General features: G+C 43.3%; 1 protein-coding gene across 2 annotated transcripts; it reads left to right on the top strand.

Moving 5' to 3' along the window:
- Positions 1 to 1,427: 1,427 nt before the first annotated feature.
- cskl (c-src tyrosine kinase-like) lies at positions 1,428 to 23,021 on the top strand. 2 transcript variants are annotated; one of them, XM_029426788.1, is made up of 12 exons: positions 1,428 to 1,526; positions 3,390 to 3,503; positions 4,706 to 4,818; positions 11,191 to 11,410; positions 18,156 to 18,249; positions 18,747 to 18,812; positions 18,929 to 19,028; positions 19,130 to 19,220; positions 19,764 to 19,837; positions 20,894 to 21,089; positions 21,835 to 21,921; positions 22,155 to 23,021. In XM_029426788.1, exons 1-12 carry the CDS (start codon positions 1,512 to 1,514, stop codon positions 22,335 to 22,337), a joined length of 1,353 nt encoding a protein of 450 aa, XP_029282648.1. In that variant the 5' UTR covers positions 1,428 to 1,511; the 3' UTR covers positions 22,338 to 23,021. The 2 variants fall into 2 exon arrangements, with proteins under 2 accessions (XP_029282648.1, XP_029282649.1); XM_029426789.1 differs by lacking the exon at positions 1,428 to 1,526 and having other exon boundaries at positions 3,384 to 3,503.
- Positions 23,022 to 23,239: the final 218 nt, after the last annotated feature.

Below are 23,239 nucleotides of genomic sequence, written 5' to 3'. Positions count from 1 at the left end.
TGCAGCAGAGCAGCCTGGCCCTGGATATATTTGGCTCCATCTGTTTGCATACTGATCTACAGTGGTCTGCAATTAGGCTGCTTCCTGTTTGAACACAGGATATGGCCATGCTGTGAAGCTTGTCCATAGATGCTCTCAGGGAGCATGCTAGCCAGTAGCCAGGCCCTCTGAAGGAGATGCATCATTTCCATGGCTCTGAACTTACAGTTACTTTGTATGTGGAAAACAATTTGCTTATGCTCAGTGGGAAAAAGGCTGCTTTCAATGAAACGGACTTAATCTAAGTGGAAGCTATGGGCTCCACCTCAGCCATACAGGGGAACTCAAAGGGAGGGGACATGTTAAAGAACAGATTTTAGGGGGGATCATTGACCTATGAATTATACTCTGTGTATCTTGACTCAGGGCTCCCACTAATTCAGTTTTAATTTTTTATGCACTTTATATTTGTTTTTATGTCGGCCGTATCGTTTTTTTCGTCATATTTATTCCCCCCCCCCCCCCCCCCCCCCCAGTCCGCGAACATAATGTTTTACATGAAACCGGTCCGTGGCATAATGAGGTTGGGGACCGCTGGTCTAAAGGACGGCACCATGTCGGCTCACACAACTAAAGGCCCAAGTATATTTTCCAAGTACAAAGCACTGGAAAATATGCGTCAGCTACTTCCTCCTTCTCACTCACATCCCTCCCCATTTCAACTTCCTGTTCTCTCGGCTGTGGAAGTGAGATGCTTTGAATGGAGGCTACTTCGGGAGGCCCTTTTCTCTCTCCTTTCTGTCACCGTATCAAGGTCGACTTTAAAAGAATGATAATTGGCTGCTAAACCAAGATGCTGGACAGACCTGGTTAACCCTAACACTTCTTCCCATTTACAGTTTCAGTTTGTTTTTATGACTGCTGCTGTAGAAACATTGGGGTTTAGTTTGAGGTTACATGTCTGTAGTCTGCTATTACACAGTCAGGGTCTGAAATTAAGTTTTTTTCCCCCACTGGGGCAGGTCAGTGAACATTTCTACCCACCACTTCTGAAATCTATGTAGAACGCTTTAGAGTAAACCCTGACTCAGTGGTAGCAGACAGAAATATGGAATATATCATGTAATGTTTCTTAATATAAGGAAAAGCTATCTGCGATGGTGACCTGAGGCGTTTACCTGCCACAGCTAACATTTAGCTTGTATTTTGCAGGTGGCTCATTTTATTCCCTACTATGAATCAATATTTGTCATTATTGCTGTAACATCTCTTCTAATATTTTGCATGTGCACCATGTATTTACAAATGCACAGTTTTATGTATTTGCGCCCCTGGCTTTCCTAAACTGAAGGACAGTGACTTTATTATGTTGGAGCCTTGCAGAGACGGACACAAAAAGTTTGCCAATTTGAAACAAACAGATGTTTGTTGTATTTCTGATGGCTTTGCTTCTTTTGTTCCAGCTCTGATGGTACTAGCTGAACACTGACCGCTACCTGCCCGAGGACACCTGCTGCCCAATTCCCTTCATCATGTCTGGGATGCACGTAAGTGAAGCACACATTTCTGTGTACAGGTTTACGGGTGCATACTGTAAACACGACCCCCTCTGTGTTTCTTACACCTGCACATCTAAAGAGGCGCGTTGCTCAGGATAAACTGAGCTAAGATAAAGTTTGTGATTAACTGCGTGCGACAGAGGTGCTGAAAGAAGCTCATCTGTAGCAATGTATTAATGTACTGGTGAGCACACATCCATCAAAGTGTCTGGCTCAGGTTTAGTGGTTTCACGTTACCTGTCTCTGGTTTAGCTAATGCTACTGCTAGCTTCAGAGCAGGATCCCTTTCTCTCCTGCATCCTGTCTTCATGTCCTCATTTTAATCTGCTCCACTTCAGTCAGCTGAAATTAAAACGTCTGCCTGCCTGTCTGTCTGCCTGCCTGTCTGTCTGCCTGTCTGTCTGTCTGCCTGTCTGTCTGATCTCATTAGATAATATAGATCTTGATAAACTGCATATTTGCAATTTTTATTTATTTATTAAATCACTATGTGTTGTCGCAGTACAAAGTATATCGCAAAATGTTTAAAATCCTAACATCCCATCACAGCCTTTCTTCTTTAGGAAGCACACACACAGTCCGCTGCAGCTTCAGCTGGGGTTCTTCCCCAGTTGTTTTGCACAAGGCTTCATTTTAATAAATGACTTAAGATCCTCCAGGAAATATCGCCAGCAATAAATTCTAACAATAAAAGCAGTTTTCATAAAGCACTTTCATAAAGTGACCACATGAACATGAAGGTTGTTCTGTATCCACACACGCTCAGTCGTCAGCGGTGGTCCAGACTCATTATGCAGTTTTGCCTGCATCAGACACATTCAGCTGTCAGCAATAAAGCAGCGAGTACAAAGACTGTACCCGCTCGCTCACACCTGCTGCTTTGTACTCCGGCTTTCTCATCTCATTCACTCGACTGTGGTATGTTTTTGATACTGATCTAACAATGCAAACGGAATACACAAAGCATCCCTTTCCTAGCTGTCGTTTCCATTTGTATTGTAAGCATGTAGCTGCCACATCTGCAGTGTTCAGAGTGACAATGAGCGCAGTTCAGTAAAGCAAATTCTGAGGCAGCGGTATAAATTTGACTTCAGTTTAATATGAGCCAGAGGCAAAGTCCCCCACAGAACGCTCAGAACGCACCCCCACACGGGGCTTTTGATTATTTTCCCGGCTGATTAAACATTTACTCGGTTACGTGAAGTAACTCTCAACGTACCGACTAACGATTAATTCATTATGGTTTAGTCTGTCCATAATGTTTTAGGATAATTCACACATCTCGAAGGTCTTTAAATGTGTTGTTGTGTCAGTCCTAAAGGATATCAGATTTCAGAAGCTGAAATATTACTGTAAGCATTACTCGCTGCTCCTTTCTAAACATCCACACAGTGCTGAAACATGCGGCTCTTTATAGCGACCAACAGCTCTATGTATGAAAGACAATACATTTATTTAAATTACATATTTTAGTTAAAGGTAATAGTTTATAATCGTATCTTGGCCGTCTTATGTTGTGTCGTTGTCAAAAGAATGTATCGGGATGGAACCTGATTTACACCTCTAGTTTTATTACGGTTTTTTGTAGCTACTTGCGGCGGATAAACATGTTCGTAACTAACGAAGAGTCACGTCGACGTGGGGACCAACGACTCCACACACAGATTCAAACCCAGCTCCGTCTTGCTGCGAGGCTGTGGGGTTCATGACAAAGTCATAACTTTGTGAAATCGAACTTACTGTCCACTTAATTATTTCCACGTCCCCTCTCAGTGACTGTGTTCCTGTTGTCTGCAACACACACCTCATCCTGTGATTCATGTCGGTTCCTCTCTGTCTCCTGTGATGCAGGCACCATGGTCGACTGGCACAGAGTGTGTAGCCAAGTACAACTTCCAGACCACCAACGAACAGGACCTGCCGTTCTGTAAAGGAGATTTACTGACCATCATCGGAGCCACCAGGGTAAGGCAGGACGTCGAGATGTTGCACTTTGTTGCTCTCCTGGCCAAACATCATTATTTGAGGAACAGGCCAAAAGTTTAAAGTGCTTCTTTATGAAGTTGTACAGTTTAGTAATAATAGAATTATATGTTAGTTTCCCCAGTTACTGATCTTCGACCAAATACTGGAATTTTGCAGTTGCAATATTGGAAGAGAAAATAAAAAAGGTTGACCGCGCGGGAAACAACGAGGTCATGGTAAACCTACAGGACGGTCACACAGCAGGTCCATTCTCAAGGTCATGGCCCCTCCAGAGGACCAACACTCATCACAAGCACAGCTAACGTTGTCTCTACTCTTCTTCATGTTCCACACTTCTGTTTTATGTCTTAACAAATCTAATTAAATCTAGAATTGAACTGTTCCATATAACAAACAATAATAATAATAATACACATGTTCATACTAAAAGACAACCATTAGCTTAACCCAGGGTCAACTCCTTTTAGTTCAGGGACCACATACAGCCCAATCTGATCTCAATTGGGCCGGACCACTAACATCACAGCATAATAACCTGTAAATAACCACTGTTCCCTTTGTTTTAGTGCAAAAAATGTTCACATTTAATGAACTATCTTTTTACAAAACATTATTAAAAACCTTTCTTAAGAAAGATGTCATGCCTCAGTTTATCATTTACACATTATACATGCATTACAACTTACAAAACATTTAGTGGACAAATTTGAAATAGCTTGAAAAATTGCAGTTAATGTCTTCTTTGTCATTTTTACACTTTGCAAAGTCATCCCGGGCCTTATGTTTGACACCCCTGGCTTAACCTATAATTCTGATATCCTAATACAAATATGTCTGCTGGCATGCTGCTAATAGTCAGAGCAAGCAACCGTGCAATTAGAGAAGTATAAAGTCGACACTGCACAGAACCAGAGCTCCATGATGCAGAACATCAGCCTGCAGAACACTTGAGACTACAGAGAACATATTCCCATCAAAAAGCTTTGTAGCCCCAGTCAAAGGGTTTCCTTTCAGCTCCTCTTCAGACCCGGAGAGGGGAAGAGTATTCATCCCACCAGCTCTGAAACCCTTAATACACCAAGTTAAAAAGAAACGGACGTTATATTCCTCAAAGACGCCAGACTTCATTGATGGAAACCGTTATTTACCTGTAATAAGTGTTTGTTGTTTGGCTGTTTCAGGATCCCAACTGGTACAGAGCGAGGAACTCTGTGGGCCGAGAGGGAACCATCCCGGCAAACTATGTCCAGAAAAGAGAAGGAGTCAAGTCAGGAGGGAAACTCAGTCTCATGCCGTAAGTAGTACGAGAGGGGGACGGAGGAGACTCTCGACACACACACACACACAAACACACACACACACACACACACACACACACACACACACACACACACACACACACACACACACACACACACTGGTAACATGCAGTAATCAAAATCTTCTACATCTTTGCTTTTTAATAGTGTGAACAGGTTGTGGGACCCTGCACCTGTCCCTGTATGGACATGTATGGACATGTATGGACATGTATGTCCCTGTATGGACATGTATGTCCCTGTATGGACATGTATGGACATATATGTCCCTGTATGTCCCTGTATGGACATGTATGTCCCTGTATGGACATGTATGTCCCTGTATGGACATGTATGGACATATATGTCACTGTATGGACATGTATGTCCCTGTATGGACATATATGTCACTGTATGGACATGTATGTCCCTGTATGTCCCTGTATGGACATGTATGTCACTGTATGGACATGAATGTCACTGCATGGACATGTATGTCACTGTATGGACATGTATGTCCCTGTATGGACATGTATGTCCCTGTATGGACATGTATGTCCCTGTATGGACATGTATGGACATGTATGTCACTGTATGGACATGTATGGACATGTATGGACATGTATGTCACTGTATGGACATGTATGGACATGTATGTCACTGTATGGACATGTATGTCACTGTATGGACATGTATGTCCCTGTATGGACATGTATGTCACTGTATGGACATGTATGTCCCTGTATGTCACTGTATGGACATGTATGTCACTGTATGGACATGTATGTCACTGTATGGACATGTATGTCCCTGTATGTCACTGTATGGACATGTATGGACATGTATGGACATGTATGTCACTGTATGGACATGTATGTCACTGTATGGACATGTATGGACATGTATGTCACTGTATGGACATGTATGTCACTGTATGGACATGTATGTCCCTGTATGGACATGTATGTCACTGTATGGACATGTATGGACATGTATGTCACTGTATGGACATGTATGGACATGTATGTCCCTGTATGTCACTGTATGGACATGTATGTCCCTGTATGTCACTGTATGGACATGTATGTCACTGTATGGACATGTATGGACATGTATGGACCTGTATGGACATGTATGGACATGTATGGACCTGTATGGACCTGTATGGACATGTATGGACCTGTATGGACATGTATGGACCTGTATGTCACTGTATGGACCTGTATGTCACTGTATGGACATGTATGTCACTGTATGGACCTGTATGTCCCTGTATGTCACTGTATGGACCTGTATGTCCCTGTATGTCCCTGTATGTCACTGTATGGACATGTATGTCCCTGTATGTCACTGTATGGACCTGTATGTCCCTGTATGGACATGTATGGACATGTATGTCACTGTATGGACATGTATGGACATGTATGTCACTGTATGGACATGTATGGACATGTATGGACATGTATGTCACTGTATGGACATGTATGTCACTGTATGGACATGTATGGACATGTATGTCCCTGTATGGACATGTATGTCCCTGTATGTCACTGTATGGACATGTATGTCCCTGTATGTCACTGTATGGACATGTATGTCCCTGTATGTCACTGTATGGACATGTATGGACATGTATGGACCTGTATGGACATGTATGTCACTGTATGGACATGTATGTCCCTGTATGTCACTGTATGGACCTGTATGTCCCTGTATGTCACTGTATGGACATGTATGTCACTGTATGGACATGTATGGACATGTATGTCACTGTATGGACATGTATGTCACTGTATGGACATGTATGTCACTGTATGGACATGTATGTCACTGTATGGACATGTATGTCACTGTATGGACATGTATGGACATGTATGTCACTGTATGGACATGTATGTCACTGTATGGACATGTATGTCACTGTATGGACATGTATGGACATGTATGTCACTGTATGGACATGTATGTCCCTGTATGTCACTGTATGGACATGTATGTCCCTGTATGTCACTGTATGGACATGTATGTCCCTGTATGTCACTGTATGGACATGTATGTCACTGTATGGACATGTATGGACATGTATGGACCTGTATGGACATGTATGGACATGTATGGACATGTATGTCACTGTATGGACATGTATGTCACTGTATGGACCTGTATGGACATGTATGTCACTGTATGGACCTGTATGGACATGTATGTCACTGTATGGACATGTATGTCCCTGTATGGACCTGTATGGACCTGTATGTCCCTGTATGGACATGTATGGCCCTGTAGTGTTGCGTTCAAAGCATCAAAAGATGTCAATTCCATCTTTCGGTTTGTTCTGCGTCTTCTCCTGTCAGCGTCTGGCAGCCACAGAGGCAGGCACCAGCTGCGCACTGCTTTTCAATCAGGCTCTTTGAAAAGGCAGCGATTTGAAAACATAACGAGAGACATATGCAAATGAAGCGAGACAGGAGCGCTGCGAGCGTACAGGCTGCCGCAGTATCATCACAGCTATGAGATGTTGTCATCTGAAGGTGCTAAAGCTTTTTCTGTGCGTCCCCCGAGTGATGATAAACAAGTATTTAAAGGAACAGTCCACAGTTTGTTTCCCTCCTACCTGTAGAGCTATTTACCAATCTAGATTGTTCTGGTGTGACTTGATGTTAATAATATAAAGGAACTACATGGCGCTCGGCTACATGAAACTGCTCTCTGGATTATTTTAAGTAACGTGTCATGATTGCTGTAAAGGTTTTCAAATGTAATGTTTTGGGGTGAAGTGTCCCTTTTAAAGTACAGATCAGTGGAAGTGTTTCCTGTCAGTGTTTCAGTGACGTGAGGAAGCGTAGGATCATATGTCTTTAAGTGTTTCCAGTGCTTTTACAGTTTGTTGTTTTGTTGGTTCCTGAAAGACACTTTGGGATTGAGAATATTAGGAACTGTCCTGTGGGACTCAACTGAGCCATCCTTTCATTATAATCCCAGGATGACGTCTTTATAAACATATAAAGGGAGTGTGCTCTCTCCAAAAACAGACCAGTCATAAGCACAAGTCTTTCAGCAGAGCTTATAGATGGTATGCTCCTGTAACATCCTGTCGGCAGGAAACATTTAAAAAGACTTTTGACCCTCTTTGTCTCACTTTATCAACTGAAAGCTCTACCCTCTCCTGCCACCACTCGCACTGCCTGTCTGCACCGTGTGTGTGTGTGTGTGTGTGTGTGGGGAACTTTAAATTGGCCTAGTGCAACCATGTGCAAACACACCAACAGCATGACTGACTAAACTCCAAAGCTAGCTCTGACTTTGCTGTAGCTCTGATTATATTTAACATCACAGATGGTCACGTTGATGTTATTGATGGTCCACTTGATGCTCGTCAGTGTTTGAGAGACGACACAATATACAAACTGTCCAGACAAATGTATTAACAGCCTGTTTCACAATGTATTATTATATTATGATTATTGATGCACAAATGTGTTCATCACTTTATGTTGAAGCTAATTTTAATTATTTTATGGTAGAAACATTTCTTCTTTAAAGATTCTGAATCTATTAATAACTCCCAAACATCTACAAAATAACCAAATGTGTGATTTGTTGAAAAATGATTCCATGTAATAATCTTAACTTCTGATAATATGAATTGATTCACAACTTCAAGAATGAATTTTATTTTTTAAACTGCCACGTTTCTGAGATCTAAAAAGCAGCGTTCCTAAAACTAATAATTGTATTTATGTAACGTGAGACACCAAAACATTCACACCCCTCCTGATTTATAAACAAGTAACTAATTACTAATCTAAATCAAAGTAACAAGTAACTAATGTTGTAGTGGAGCACAAATGTAGCAGCAGAAGAATATAAATATTTCAGAAAAGTACCTCAGGTAAATATACTTAGTTACTTTCCTCCGCAGCTAACAGTGGATTTACAGAAGAGGTCATTAAATGTAACTTTGAAGTCACTTAAAAGAGTGACGAGAGTCCACGTGGCCCGCTGGTTACACTCGCTGACCTCATGTCCTCGCTGCTGCCCAGCTCGCTGCACACTTCAGCGTTCTTTCAAAACGCTCGTCATCAGAAGTCGTCGTTGGAGCTGCGAGCTGGAGCCGCAGGGACTTGTTCATTTAGTTGTGAATCACTAGCAGATGTCTCAGAGAGGACTGCTCCTCCTTCTGGGCTACATCAGGGTTCAGCTGTAGTCCTCTGTCCCCGTTTCTCCCTGACCCATGGATCCAGTCCTCTCCTCCCTCCACAGCTTGCTCTCTCTGCTGCCCCCATGTGGCCGACACCCCCCACACACAAAGAACTCTGCTGCCCTACGTCCTCCTTCCCTGTGGTCCACACCAAGTTGTTTACCACATTTTTGTGCCTTTTTTCTTTTATACGTCAACATGATGTAATGTATGCAAACTGCAGTTAATTCTGTGGACAGAAGTGCTCGTGTGTGTCCACGCTTGGCGTCTGCTCTGGGATTAGTGCGAGTTAAGGAGCTGCTGTCCATCGGAGAAGCTGCCTGCACTGATCTAATCAACCCAACCCCGTACTAAGCTGCTTTGCCACATGGGCCTTTGCGGTCTGAGGAGGAAGAGGAGGAAGAGGAGGAGGAGGAGGAGGAGGGAGGCAGCCCTCGGAATACAGGCTAAATCAATTACAGCCGTTGATTACCACCAATTTACCAGCCAAGACGGATAGAGACCCTGTAGGCGTCGACTGTTTTCAGATTATACGACCTTTCACACGAGGAGTGACACATCTCCGGGACACACTGCGCTGATATGTGGTCGCTGTTGTGTTTGAGCTCAAGTCTACAGAGAAGATAAACGGCTTTTATTGGCAAATCTAAGATGTTTTAATACAGAAAACCTCCTGGTTCATCAGATGTGCCTTACGAGCACTGACTCGATTACAAGTGTCACTAATGTCAGTCTGAAGTTTCATATTTGAAAAAGTGACTTCAACTGATTGTAATAATGTTAAAACACAAAGTAACTTACATAAATAAACTTTTTACTAAAATGATTTGAGTTTTTCTCAAATCTCAAGTTCAAGTTTTACAAAAATATAAATTCTGCCTGTTCCATAAATAAAATATACTCGCTCCTTTTTATTTCTCACAAACTTGCGAATTTCAAAAATAAAATAAATGCTACACAAAGTAAGAAGTAGTGGAACTTTACAACAAATTACACAATTATGTGGACACAAGTTTACTGTCCAGCACTGGTGATATCTGTTGTAGAAGAAATCTGTTTTGGGAAGTTGTGAATTTGCGTTACACATGTAAAAACTTACTGTCAGAAACCTGGAGAAGATGTCTGGAGAAGATGCCTGGAGAAGATGCCTGGAGAAGATGCCTGGAGAAGATGCCTGGAGAAGATGCCTGGAGAGAGAGAAGATGCCTGGAGAGAGAAGATGTCTGGAGAGAGAAGATGCCTGGAGAGAGAAGATGCCTGGAGAACAGCAGTAGAAACCAGGATACTGTCACATTTAAACACCTCCATGTTTCTCACAGGTCTTATGTTAGCATGCAGAACGTTAGTGATACAAACAAATGTGATGAAACATGTAATGATGATAAACGCACTGAAAGGAGAACGTCTGCAGAGCGTGGAAACTGTTCTCGGTTGTTAAGAACATACAGACTAGAAGAAGCTGTTGAGGTCATTGAGCACAGACAGATACTAACAACCAGGTTCTCTGTGTTTCATGTACACACAAAATTCCGAGTATGATCCAAACCAGGATGAGGCTCCAAAGCAGCCCACTAATCTGCATGCACACACTCACACACTCACACACACACACACACACACACACTCACAGGGACGCAGCTGTCTAATCCAGCCATTAGCAGCCTATACTCCAGATATATCCAGCAGGCCATATGGCGAGGGGGAAGAAGTGTGTGTGTGTGTGTGTGTGTGTGTGTGTGTGTGTGTGTGTGTGTGTGTGTGTGTGTGTGTGTGTGTGTGTGTGTGTGTGTGTGTGTGTGTGTCCGTGTCCTGTTGTTTGGGTTCAGGTACTCTTCACTGACTCCAGGAGTGCACCCGGCTCCACTCGAGCGGCGCAGACTGGGAGTGCTGCTGCTGCTGCCGGCGTCCCATTACCGTCACGCTCTTGTTTTGTTTTCACTTGTTGTTTGCGCTGGGGGCCGTGAGATGTGGAAGCGGATTCCTCTGGTTAAAGTCTCAAATGAGCAAAGTGTGTGATGATGTTAGCTCTGACACACGTGGAGTCTCCGTACATGGATCACAGTCTCGTAATACTCAACAACACGCCACCTGGCCTGTGCCGATATTTAATTTGAAAGCCTTTAACGTCCTCATCTTGTCATTAATGTTCTGCCCGTCTTCCCTGCAGCTGGTTTCACGGGAAGATAACTCGGGAGCAGGCCGAGCGGCTCCTCTACCCTCCGGAGACGGGCTTGTTCCTGGTGAGGGAGAGCACCAACTACCCCGGTGATTACACGCTGTGCGTCAGCTGCGACGGCAAAGTGGAGCACTACCGCATCATCTACCACAACGGCAAGCTCACCATCGATGAGGAGGAGTACTTTGAGAACCTCATGCAGCTGGTCGAGGTGAGCGACGGCACAGAACATAGCTGCCATTTAAATCCTATTTCTTCCTCACATTATACCCAGAATGCACTTGGCTTACAGTCTGTCGGATGAAAGGGGTAATTGGCGTCATCATCAGTTCCCGTTTGGTTCGTCTTTATACTTAATAATAGTGAGACGTGAAAGTTACTAAGCGTGTAAATTAATCGTTTAAGTCGGAGGCGTTCTGCCCTGGGGGGCTCCAAACTGTTTTAGGGAAGGCTCAGTAAATGGAATTTAAAAAATATTACATTAATTATCAAAACACACACAGGGAGACGCCTGCATGTGTGATGGGGAGAGAGTTCAGACAGCAGTGTTGGGTTATCTCTGGTGGCTTCACTGTTGGATCAAATAACCTCAAGATCCCATCGGCTTCCAGGAATTGAGCAAAACTAAGCAAGTTCACTAATGGGGGGGGGGGGGGGGTTACAGCTTCTCAGCTGTGAGGATTATTGCTTTGTTATCGTGCTGCTCTTCATCGTCTCACGTGATCATGACCTGAATATCTTTCGGCTCGTGACTGTTGGTTGAACCAAACGTGCCATTTGAAGACGTCTCATTGGACTCGTGATGGACATGTTATATAACTGTAGATAACATGTATATAACATGTTATATACATGTTATATAACTGTATATAACATGTATATAACATGTTATATACATGTTATATAACTGTATATAACATGTTATATACATGTTATATAACATGTATATAACATGTATATAACATGTTATATACATGTTATATAACTGTATATAACATGTTATATACATGTTATATAACATGTATATAACATGTATATAACATGTATATAACATGTTATATAACTGTAGATAACATGTATATAACATGTTATATACATGTTATATACATGTTATATACATGTTATATACAGTTATATAACATGTATATAACATGTTATATACATGTTATCTACAGTTATATAACATGTTATATAACATGTATATAACATGTATATAACATGTATATAACATGTTATATAACTGTAGATAACATGTATATAACATGTTATATACATGTTATATAACTGTATATAACATGTATATAACATGTATATAACATGTATATAACATGTATATAACATGTTATATACATGTTATATAACATGTATATAACATGTTATATACATGTTATATAACTGTATATAACATGTTATATACATGTTATATAACTGTATATAACATGTATATAACATGTATATAACTGTATATAACATGTATATAACATGTTATATAACATGTTATATACATGTTATATAACTGTATATAACATGTATATAACATGTTATATACATGTTATATAACTGTATATAACATGTATATAACATGTTATATACATGTTATATAACTGTATATAACATGTATATAACATGTTATATACATGTTATATAACTGTATATAACATGTATATAACATGTTATATACAGTTATATAACATGTTATATACATGTTATATAACTGTATATAACATGTTATATACATGTTATCTACAGTTTACTGACGTTCTGTACAAAGATGTGAACATTCATCAGTAAGTTAAAAACAATCATGAATTGCAGCCTCTCACTTCTTGTTACACCAGAGAGTTTAGTGAAGCAATCAAGACGTGTTCTTTACTGACGCCCAACGTTTCTTATTAACTCGCTGTTCTCCTGTCGAGAGAAACGTCTCCTTCTGTCCACATCACAAAGATATTCACTTTAATATGATATCAAACCACCATTTGCTGTCATTCTGTATTAAAAATCACTTTAACGATTAATCAATTATCAAAATAGTAGATTTTATTTTTGTGTCAATCGACTAATTACTGCAGCTCCTATTAAACAAACTATTTATGAATCTGTCTGCATATAAAGCAGGAAAACATCTTACAATGTTAGGCTATTATTAAAGATTAGTCAAGTTAAACTGCAAGCAATCATGGAGCAGTATGATTACTTAACTCACACACACACACACACACACACACACACACACACACACACACACATTCAGTGTCCCTGTGGAGTTTCCCTAAAAATCAGACTAAAGTACATGTTCTCATTCTTCAAAAAGCCGTCTGATCCTCTCACTCCCCGCCTGTTATCTGAAAGCTGGTTCAGAGGGAGGGCAGAGTGTGGAGAGGGGAAGACATGATGGCAGAGGGGAGGGAGGCTTTCATCCTCTCAGATAAAGCAGCGAGCTGGATTGGCGTCTATCACACTTTTAATTGGACCTCATCTCCTCGCCTTGCGGGCCGTTGTGGAAGTGGACGACAGGAATGTGCCAGCTGGCACTGAGACCATCTACATCCCCGGTGCATTCTTGTTATCAGCCACCCACAATCCGTCTCTCTCTCTCGCTCACACCCTCCAGGCTTGGTTCTGCCTCCACTTCCTTTCTCCACCTCCCTCTCCTTCACTCTTTGTGTTCCCCCGTGTATACCTGGCATATTGCTTTCTCTGCTCCGGTCTTTGTTATCCATCTCAACCTCTTCCTCTGCTTCCCCTCCCTCTGCTTCCCCTCCCTACGTTTCTCTCTTCAATCTCACTACATCTTTATTCTCTCCGCTGTCTGCGTTCCCCTGTGTCCTCTCTTTCTCGCTATAATAGGTAATGAGAGGAAGCCTCACATTCTCCTGCCCTATTGACGTGTCACAGCAGGCTTCACAGACCTCCACACACACACACAGCATCTGTCAATCACAACACCGACAGTGATTATGTATGTCAATCACAAGTATGCAGTGATACCGCTGAAGGGAAACAAAGATGTCTCCGCGTGTTATTTACGAGGATGTAACGCTGGAAGTATTTTCAGCTTCCCTGTTTGTGTTTGTACTCTGTGATTACGCCCTTCTGCGTTAATTACACATGTGAAGCTCTTGATTTATCCAGCACCATTGTGTACTAAAAATACATTTGTAGGCATTAAAATACTGAATTTAAGTTATTGTAATGTGTTGAACAAGCTTGAGCTGCAGCGACGAGTCGAACGACGAGAAGATAATCTCAAGACTATTTCCATAATCAATCTTAAAGTCGTTGTTTTTAACGCAAGAAATGTCAGAAAATGCTGCTTTCAGCCTCAAATATGGAGATTTCTCTGTTTTATATCTTAATCATCTGAATATCTTTGGGTTTTGAAGTCTAAATGATCTTAAATGTGAATATGTTCTGCTTACTCCTCTATGATGGTAAACTGAGTTATGATTATGCAACATTCAGAATCTTTACATTTCCCAAGATGACGATGAAAACACTGCACATACAACAGTGATAATGATCGTGTATATAAATATGTGAGTATACATGTATGTGTAGAAGTGGCTGTGAGCAGCAGACCTTCACCATGCTGCCCCCTGCTGGTTGGCTGGTGGTCTGTGGTGATCGGAGCTTCTGCTTTTATTACTTTAGTGGTCACACAGAGGTTTGATGTTGGTTAGGAAGACACTGATTCTTTACCACATTAAAGGAACACTTCAACCACCGAATTTAACTATCAAAACATCTGTTTACAAACTGTCACACAGCTCGTGCAGAATACGGCGATCATACATAAGTATCTTCTTTATTATCACTTCTGAAGACTTATTTAGGGGAGCACTTGGTGTTTAATTGATACACAAATGATCATTTTGTGGGTGAAGTATTCCTGTAATAGAATAATGTCTCACCTGATCTCCTGATGCTGAGCAGATCAGGTACTTTGGTTCGTCTGTGTTTCCGGGGGTGAAGATCAGATGCTTTGACGACCTCTCACACCCACACACTCACAATAACCCTCACGGCTCCCAGCAGGGGAGCTGCGCCAGAGCCGGCTTCAGAGGCGCGTTCTGTCAATCCTCAAAAGACTGACGCCGCCACCTCAATGCACGGGTGATTGCAGCACTTCAGTGAATTGAGTTTATTCTATTCATGCTTGTATTTAGTAAAATACAAGCATCGACTCATCGTACTGGTACCATCATTTTCGTTACGTTACTCGGCACGAACGTCAGCCTGCATGTTGTGCAGTTTACAAAGGTTTGTCAAAAACTTTATTTATATTGCACATTTCAACAAAGCATTCAAAGTGCTTTACAAAAAACATGAAAAGCTTTAACACCGTGCAAAAGAAACATTTATAATGCATTTAAATACAATTTAAATGCATTAATTAGCCAAGATATATAATATACAAGAATAAAAGTTCTGCGTGCTGCGTAAGAAACTCATAATTATTTGATTTAATAAAGTTTTGATTTTAGCCCAATAACTCCCGTCGGAGTTGCAGCTGATTGTAGAAGTTAATAAACTGACCCTCAGCGTCGTCACCTGCTGTTCTTCTGGATATCCATTCTACTCATCATCTCTTGTATGGAGATGAAGCCGGGGTTCCCTCCGGACCTCCATCGTCCTCTGATACGAGTTGATTCTCTCTTTGGTGATTTCCCGTACATATTAAATGATCGGCGCCCCCGCACGTCAGCTCTTACCTGAATCTTTTTTTCATCACTAGCTTCATGTTCTGCCTCTCTGTTGTTTTGCATATCAAAAGCTTGTCGACAGATTCGGCGTTCAGAATGAATCTTTGAACATCAGATGATCATTTCAAACGCGTCTGAATGAAGATGGCAGTGAGAGGGAACGATTCTACTGTTACTCCGTGTTACTCCTTGTTATTCTGTGTTGTTCTGTGTTACTCCGTGTTACTCCGTGTTGTTCCGTGTTGTTCCGTGTTACTCCGTGTTGTTCTGTGTTACTCCGTGTTGTTCTGTGTTGTTCTGTGTTACTCCGTGTTGTTCTGTGTTACTCCGTGTTGTTCTGTGTTACTCCGTGTTGTTCTGTGTTACTCCGTGTTGTTCTGTGTTACTCCGTGTTGTTCTGTGTTACTCCGTGTTGTTCTGTGTTGTTCTGTGTTACTCTGTGTTACTCTGTGTTACTCCGTGTTGTTCCGTGTTACTCCGTGTTGTTCCGTGTTACTCCGTGTTGTTCCGTGTTGTTCCGTGTTGTTCCGTGTTACTCCGTGTTGTTCCGTGTTACTCCGTGTTGTTCTGTGTTGTTCTGTGTTACTCCGTGTTGTTCTGTGTTACTCCGTGTTGTTCTGTGTTACTCCGTGTTGTTCTGTGTTACTCCGTGTTGTTCCGTGTTGTTCCGTGTTACTCCGTGTTGTTCCGTGTTACTCCGTGTTGTTCTGTGTTGTTCTGTGTTACTCCGTGTTGTTCTGTGTTACTCCGTGTTGTTCTGTGTTGTTCTGTGTTACTCCGTGTTGTTCCGTGTTACTCCGTGTTGTTCCGTGTTACTCCGTGTTGTTCTGTGTTGTTCTGTGTTACTCCGTGTTGTTCTGTGTTACTCCGTGTTGTTCTGTGTTACTCCGCGTTGTTCTGTGTTACTCCGTGTTGTTCTGTGTTACTCCGTGTTGTTCTGTGTTACTCCGTGTTGTTCTGTGTTCTATGTATGAAATCTGTGCTTGAGGACAGGTTTTGTTTTTGTCTAGTTAAATAAAAACAATATTTATATAAAGTCACACAAAGAAACCCTTGTAGCACAAACTAATGTAATACAATGTGCACTTCACCTGATGGAAATGTAATAAAATCTTAAATATGTTATAACTTCACCAATAATGTAATAAAACGTCCCGGCTGAGATTGTAATAACATTTATTACATTTTCAGATATTGTTTCTTCAAAACTAATGTAATAGTTTTGACGGATAATGTAACAAATGACAAACATGTGAGCGTAGGTGCGCGCTGCGACGTGCGAGCGTAGGTGCGCGCTGCGACGTGCGAGCGTAGGTGCGCGCTGCGACGTGCGAGCGTAGGTGCGCGCTGCGACGTGCGAGTGTAGGTGCGCGCTGCGACGTGCGAGCGTAGGTGCGAGCGTAGGTGCGAGCGACGTGCGAGCGTAGGTGCGAGCGTAGGTGCGAGCGACGTGCGAGCGTAGGTGCGAGCGAGCGACGTGCGAGCGTAGGTGCGAGCGACGTGCGAGCGTAGGTGCGAGCGACGTGCGAGCGAAGGTGCGAGCGTAGGTGCGAGCGACGTGCGAGCAAGGTGCGAGCGACGGTGCATGATACTCTTAGTGTTTTATGTATAATTTAACCTTCCCCCAGAGGACATGGGACACGTTATCAGGCTGTGATGCATGAGCCCGCACACCTCGGTGCTGATTGGTTGTTGTGCCAGAAACATCCATTAGACCAGAGTGCGTCTCAGATTAGACGCCATCAGAAGATAAACTGCAGGAGACGACTGACGTTACACAAGTGAGCTCTGAAGGCAGAACAGGCGAGTTGATCTCCAGGAAATGTTCTTTTTCATCAGTCAACAGTGATTCTTATTGAATAAAGTGTCTCCTCCGCCTCGTCTGATCTTATGAAATTTCTGCATTCAAAAAGGGTTCCCCCCCACCCCACCCCCGCTGTCCCTGCAACCCCCTCCTCTCGTCTGCGAGCCGCCCTAATTGCCTTGTGTGCCTGAAAGTGGGTTCCCTGAGTTTGAAAGAAAGCAGTGAAGAACTTCAAATCGAATTTGAAATGAGGAATAAAGTCGACCTTAATACATTAAAGTCGAAGGTTTTACTCAGATTTCACAGATGTTCTTGTTTTAAAAGAGGTTTCTGCTATTATTACATTATTGTGCCACAAACCTCTAATGAAAATAACAACCTGGGATTTCATTGTATCTGCAGTTTGTCTCAACAGATTCATAATGCATTAAACTCTCCGTCCTCAGCATTACACCAAAGACGCCGATGGCCTTTGCACCCGGCTGATTAAACCCAAGTTGATGGAGGGAACAGTGGCAGCACAAGACGAGTTCTCCAGGAGTAAGGACACACTGAGCTCATTACACCGCTCCACAGGGACATTACTGTGTTTATATTCTGTCACGATAACCTCACAAACACTTTACAGACAAAGCGTCTCCTGCAGGAGTCCTCTGTCCTCGTGCTCCTGATAGCATTAATCAACAAAAGGTAATTAATCTTTGTGTGTCTGGGGACGACCGCTGAGCTGCACCAGCGCCCAAGGTCAGCCGGAGTCTTCCTCCTCGGGCTCTCTACATTCCTCTTCATGTGACCCGGAGAGCTGCAGGGATCTGGGGAAACCTAATGTTTCAATACATCAACACTTTTCCTCCGAATGAGAGAAATAATTCAGAAAAGTAGAAATCTGAGCAGAAGTTATCTCACTCATGAATATTTTACATTCTCTGAATAGTTTTAGATTCTTTCATGTGGATGTTTTAGCTGCATGAATGTGATAAGGACAGACATCAGGAGTTTAATCATCAGCCTGCTAAGTGTTCTGTGTCTCTTGGCAGGCGGCTGGGCCTTGAACAGGAAGGAGCTGAAACTCCTGCAGACCATCGGCAAAGGGGAGTTTGGAGGTGAGGAACAGATTCCACAAGGATCTCCATCATTTCATTTAAAGTCACAGCCAGATGAAACCGAGGTCACCTGGTGTATTGTACTAAGACTCCCCCCCCGTCTGTGTCCTTGTCAGATGTGATGGTGGGAGACTACAGAGGGAACAAGGTGGCAGTCAAGTGCATCAAAAACGACGCCACGGCGCAGGCTTTCATCGCAGAGGCCTCCGTCATGACGTAAGATCCTCCAGCCACGGCTCTGTTCTTCTCCCCACCTGCACTATATCTGTTGCATGTTTCCCAGCACGCTAACACTGTTCTGCTTCTGTTCTGTACAGACAGCTGAGACACAACAACCTGGTGCAGTTGTTAGGCGTCATCGTGGAGGAGAGGGGCAGTCTCTACATCGTCACCGAGTACATGGCGAAGGTTTGTTGAACACGTTTAAAGATGTGCGAGCTGTGTTGTAAATGTGTAAATGTGCATTTGGTTTGTTTAATCAGAAGAATCTGAATTTGGCTTATTGCCAAGGTTTTGTCACAACACATTTGCTTTGGTGTATTTTTGGAGCAGTAACGTCATGGCAACTGCTCCCTGACAATAATTAGTCTGGCACATAACAAACAACACGCACCGTGTTAATCAGGCAGCATCAGAGAGGAGGGGGGGTCGAAGCCAGGCGGTTTACAGTCTTTATGCTAAGCTAAGATAATTGAATGATTTATTTGAATGTCTTATTTGGACCCTAGAATAGAAGTTACTACAATGTGAGCTGATGATAACAAGAGAGTACAGTGTGTGTGTGTGTGTAGTGTGTGCACGTGATGTTTCCAGTCCTCTGTATCCGCCTCAACGTTTGACTTAATGACATGTTGTAACGTAGTCTGCTCCTCACGATGCAGCAACACTTTGGGATTTGTTTGTTGTTACTGGAACCATTGAAATGTCCTCGTCCTCTGATCCGTGTCTCAGGGCAGCCTCGTGGACTACCTGCGCTCCCGAGGACGCACCGTGCTCGGTGGAGACTGCTTACTCAAGTTCTCCCTGTGAGTCCTCTTCATCGCTCTTCAACTGCTTATTATTGAAAAGACGAATGTTTCATCAGAGCTGCTCTTTAGCTGTCACGCTCTTAACTGGGGACATAAAAGAACCCTTTGTTTACACAAGCAACCATCATGTGGGGGGTTTGCCTTGTTAATGGCTGCTTTGTCTGCAGGTCAAGTGCCTTTAAAGTCATCGTTTATTTCTAATTGAACAGTCGTCAGCTGTAACCCAGCACAACTCAACACGGGAGCAGCCACTACAGCAGTGTAAAAAGCAATCCACATGTTAGATGTGCAAGGGATTAGATTTGAACTGCATGAAGCTAAATGAAGGATGAACAAGTTTAGATTTAGTTTGTGATCCTCAACCTTCACCATCTTGTTTGCTGCAGTAGTCTGGCAAATCTTAAAGGGATAGTTTGGATGTTTTGAAGCGGGGTTGTATGAGGTACGCATCCATGTTCAGTGTGTTACCAACAGTACATGGCGGTCAGGACACCACCTGTGTGGAGTCCATCCTCTTTACCGTGCTTTCTGTCAGCTATACAATCTGTGTTCCTGACGGGAAGCTGAAGGCGTTATTCAAAGCCACCAAACTCCATTTAAAAAAACAGTAATTTTACCTCGCTGAAAGCGGCAGCGGCTGGTCCACCGCTGCCTCGGTCGGTTAGTTAGTTTGTGTTATTGTGTGACTTTGGTTAGTTCAAAGTTACACAATAACACAAAGTCACTAACTGGTGGAGGCAGCGGTGGACCAGCAACTCTCGTGATATACGAGGTACAGTTTCTTTCAATGGAGTCTAAATGCAGCGTTGATTTAAACTGATAGAGATTTTCTTTCAGTGTTTTTAACGCCTGTACTCCTGCCTGCTTCTCCTAACTGGGCGTGTGGACCACCATTACTGTTACTGTAGGTAATAAGCACCTCATACAACCGCACTTTAAAACATCCTAAATACTCCTTTAACCGCAGCCACAGATATGTCCACATAGATTAAGGAGCAGATGCAAACCTGTGGTTGTTCTTATGTTAGTCATCGCGTCTCCTGTCTCACCCAGCGATGTGTGTGAAGCCATGGAGTACCTGGAGGCCAACAACTTCGTCCACAGAGACCTGGCGGCTCGTAACGTGCTGGTGTCTGACGACAACATCGCCAAGGTCAGCGACTTCGGCCTCACCAAGGAGGCCTCCTCCATACAGGACACCGGCAAGCTGCCCGTCAAGTGGACCTCCCCCGAAGCACTAAGAGAGAAGGTGAGAGACGAGGACGGGGAGCTCCTAGAGTTCTAGCATTAGTAAGATTTAAAGTGGCAGGACAAACGTTAGAGAATATGTGACGACAGTTTCACTCCCGCTGCTCCTTCGTTCTGCTGATCTCTCAAACCTGCACACGCTCTGCGGAGCTTCACACTGAACCGTCGCTTACTTTTGTGTTTAGTGTCAAAATATTCATGTTTCCTCAAATAGCACGAAAACAAACAACCCAAGTCCGGGGGGGGAAAGTAACTAAGTACAGTTACTCAAGCACTTAAGTGATATCGTTCCACATCATACTTCTACTCCATTCAGAAGAGAATAATGTAATGTTACGCCACTTCATTTATTCAACACTTATAGTTACTACTTGCACTGCAACACTTCATATTTAGATTTAAGACGTTTTCTATGCACAGAATACTTCTTTTACATTTTGTGTACAAATATGTTGATGGAGTAATTCTCCGTGCTCGTCCTGTAACCGTGAGCGGGTCACAGGAAGTAACTCGCAGGGATTTAAACTTTGTATCTTTAGTGCATAAAAAACGTCTAAAAAAAGTGTTGCCTTTATATTTTTGTATAATATAGTGCAAGACTAAACTATATACTTGATGATAAAAACTACGGTTTTATATTCTACTTTTGATACTTTAAGTACATTTTGTATTCAGGACTTTTAATGGAGTATCTTTGAGGGTCTTGTTCCCCCTCTGATAGAGACTCTTCTTCTTCCTGTCAACAGAGGTTTTCCACCAAGTCGGACGTCTGGAGTTATGGAATCCTTCTTTGGGAGATCTACTCCTTTGGCCGCGTGCCTTACCCTCGAATTGTAAGTACCTGAACAGCAGATCTGTGGAGCCCCCCAGGTCTGAGCTGCACCAGCAGATGGCAGGCTTCGTTGCTGCGACCACTGTTTACTTTTGCTTGTTTGTTTTTGCACTGGATCTGAAATGTGTCGTCGCTTCAGTGCCGACAGAATGATGAGTGTGTGTCATGAGACTGCAGGTGATGAAGATGAAGATGTGACGCAACATGTTCTGTATTATGGTCTCTGTTTTCCAGCCGTTGAAGGAGGTGGTGCCCCGGGTGGAGAAGGGATACAAGATGGACGCCCCAGACGGCTGCTCGCCAGTGGTGTACGACCTGATGAAGCAGTGCTGGACCCTGGACTCTGTTGTGCGGCCCTCCTTCCGCATGCTGAGGGAGAAGCTGCAGCATATCAGAGCCAAGGAGCTCTACCTGTGAAGAGGAGGCGCAGGGGGGCGACGAGGTTTGGGGAGAGGAGGGGGGCGAGACACAGCCCGGCACAGCTGTAAAGGAGGAGGAAGAGAAGAAGAAGAGGGACCACAGCAGCTTCCTCCTGCCTGCCCAGCCTGTTGACCTGCGGGACTGCCATACTGGGCCCCCCCCCCGACCTCAGGCACCCGCCGGCCGCCCTCTGCCCCCGTACAAGGACTGTTTTCCTGTTTGTGTTGTATAGCTTTTGCCAGACAGTTTCCTCTTCTCACGATGAGCCGCTGCTCTCTCCTCCTTCACCTACCGCTGCTCACCGTCTCTTGGTTTCTCCTCTTCCTCGACCTGGAAGATCCTGTTTCTTTCTCACTCCCCCCCCCCCCCCCCCCTCCTCTCCTGAACATGGCATTAACTGGAGAGGCTGGCCTTTTCCTCCACGTTTGTCAGGTGCTCCTTCTTCTTCCTCCTCCATCTCCATCATTCCTGGATCTCCGTATCACCGTGTGGCTCTGCATGAATTCTCTCTTCCCCCCCCCCCCGTGCTGTGAGGTGTGGGGCCTTCGCTCTGCGCTAAAGTGCCTCCAGTCTACAGAGCTCCAGACTTCCCTCCAGCACGTCTTTCAACTGGACAGTTATTACATTTCTTTTTTTAATTGATTTTTTTAATGAATCTTTTTTATTGCTTTTTTTTTTTTCAGGGAGTTTATCAAACCCCCCCCCCCCCCCCCCCCCCCCCCCCGTCAGACTGGGATTTCTTTCCCACGTGTCCATGAAGAGAGAGGAGGCCAGTATCGTGTGTGTGTGTGTGTGGCAGGACAATAACCAGAGATGGGGGGGGGGGGGAGGCAGTTCACAAACATTCATCATACGTGGGCTTGTTTTTATATCAAAATATATTTAAAGGATTAAAAATA

Source organism: Cottoperca gobio, unplaced genomic scaffold (genome assembly GCF_900634415.1).
Source record: "Cottoperca gobio unplaced genomic scaffold, fCotGob3.1 fCotGob3_240arrow_ctg1, whole genome shotgun sequence".
Taxonomy (NCBI): domain Eukaryota; kingdom Metazoa; phylum Chordata; class Actinopteri; order Perciformes; family Bovichtidae; genus Cottoperca; species Cottoperca gobio.
This window is presented reverse-complemented; position numbering and strand designations above follow the sequence as displayed.

Excerpts from the sequence above, each read along its gene's own strand:
- cskl (XM_029426788.1), top strand. Across the intron at positions 3,504-4,705 it reads CCATCATCGGAGCCACCAGG|GATCCCAACTGGTACAGAGC; the intron begins GTAAGGCAGGAC and ends TGGCTGTTTCAG. Across the intron at positions 19,029-19,129 it reads GCAGAGGCCTCCGTCATGAC|ACAGCTGAGACACAACAACC; the intron begins GTAAGATCCTCC and ends TGTTCTGTACAG.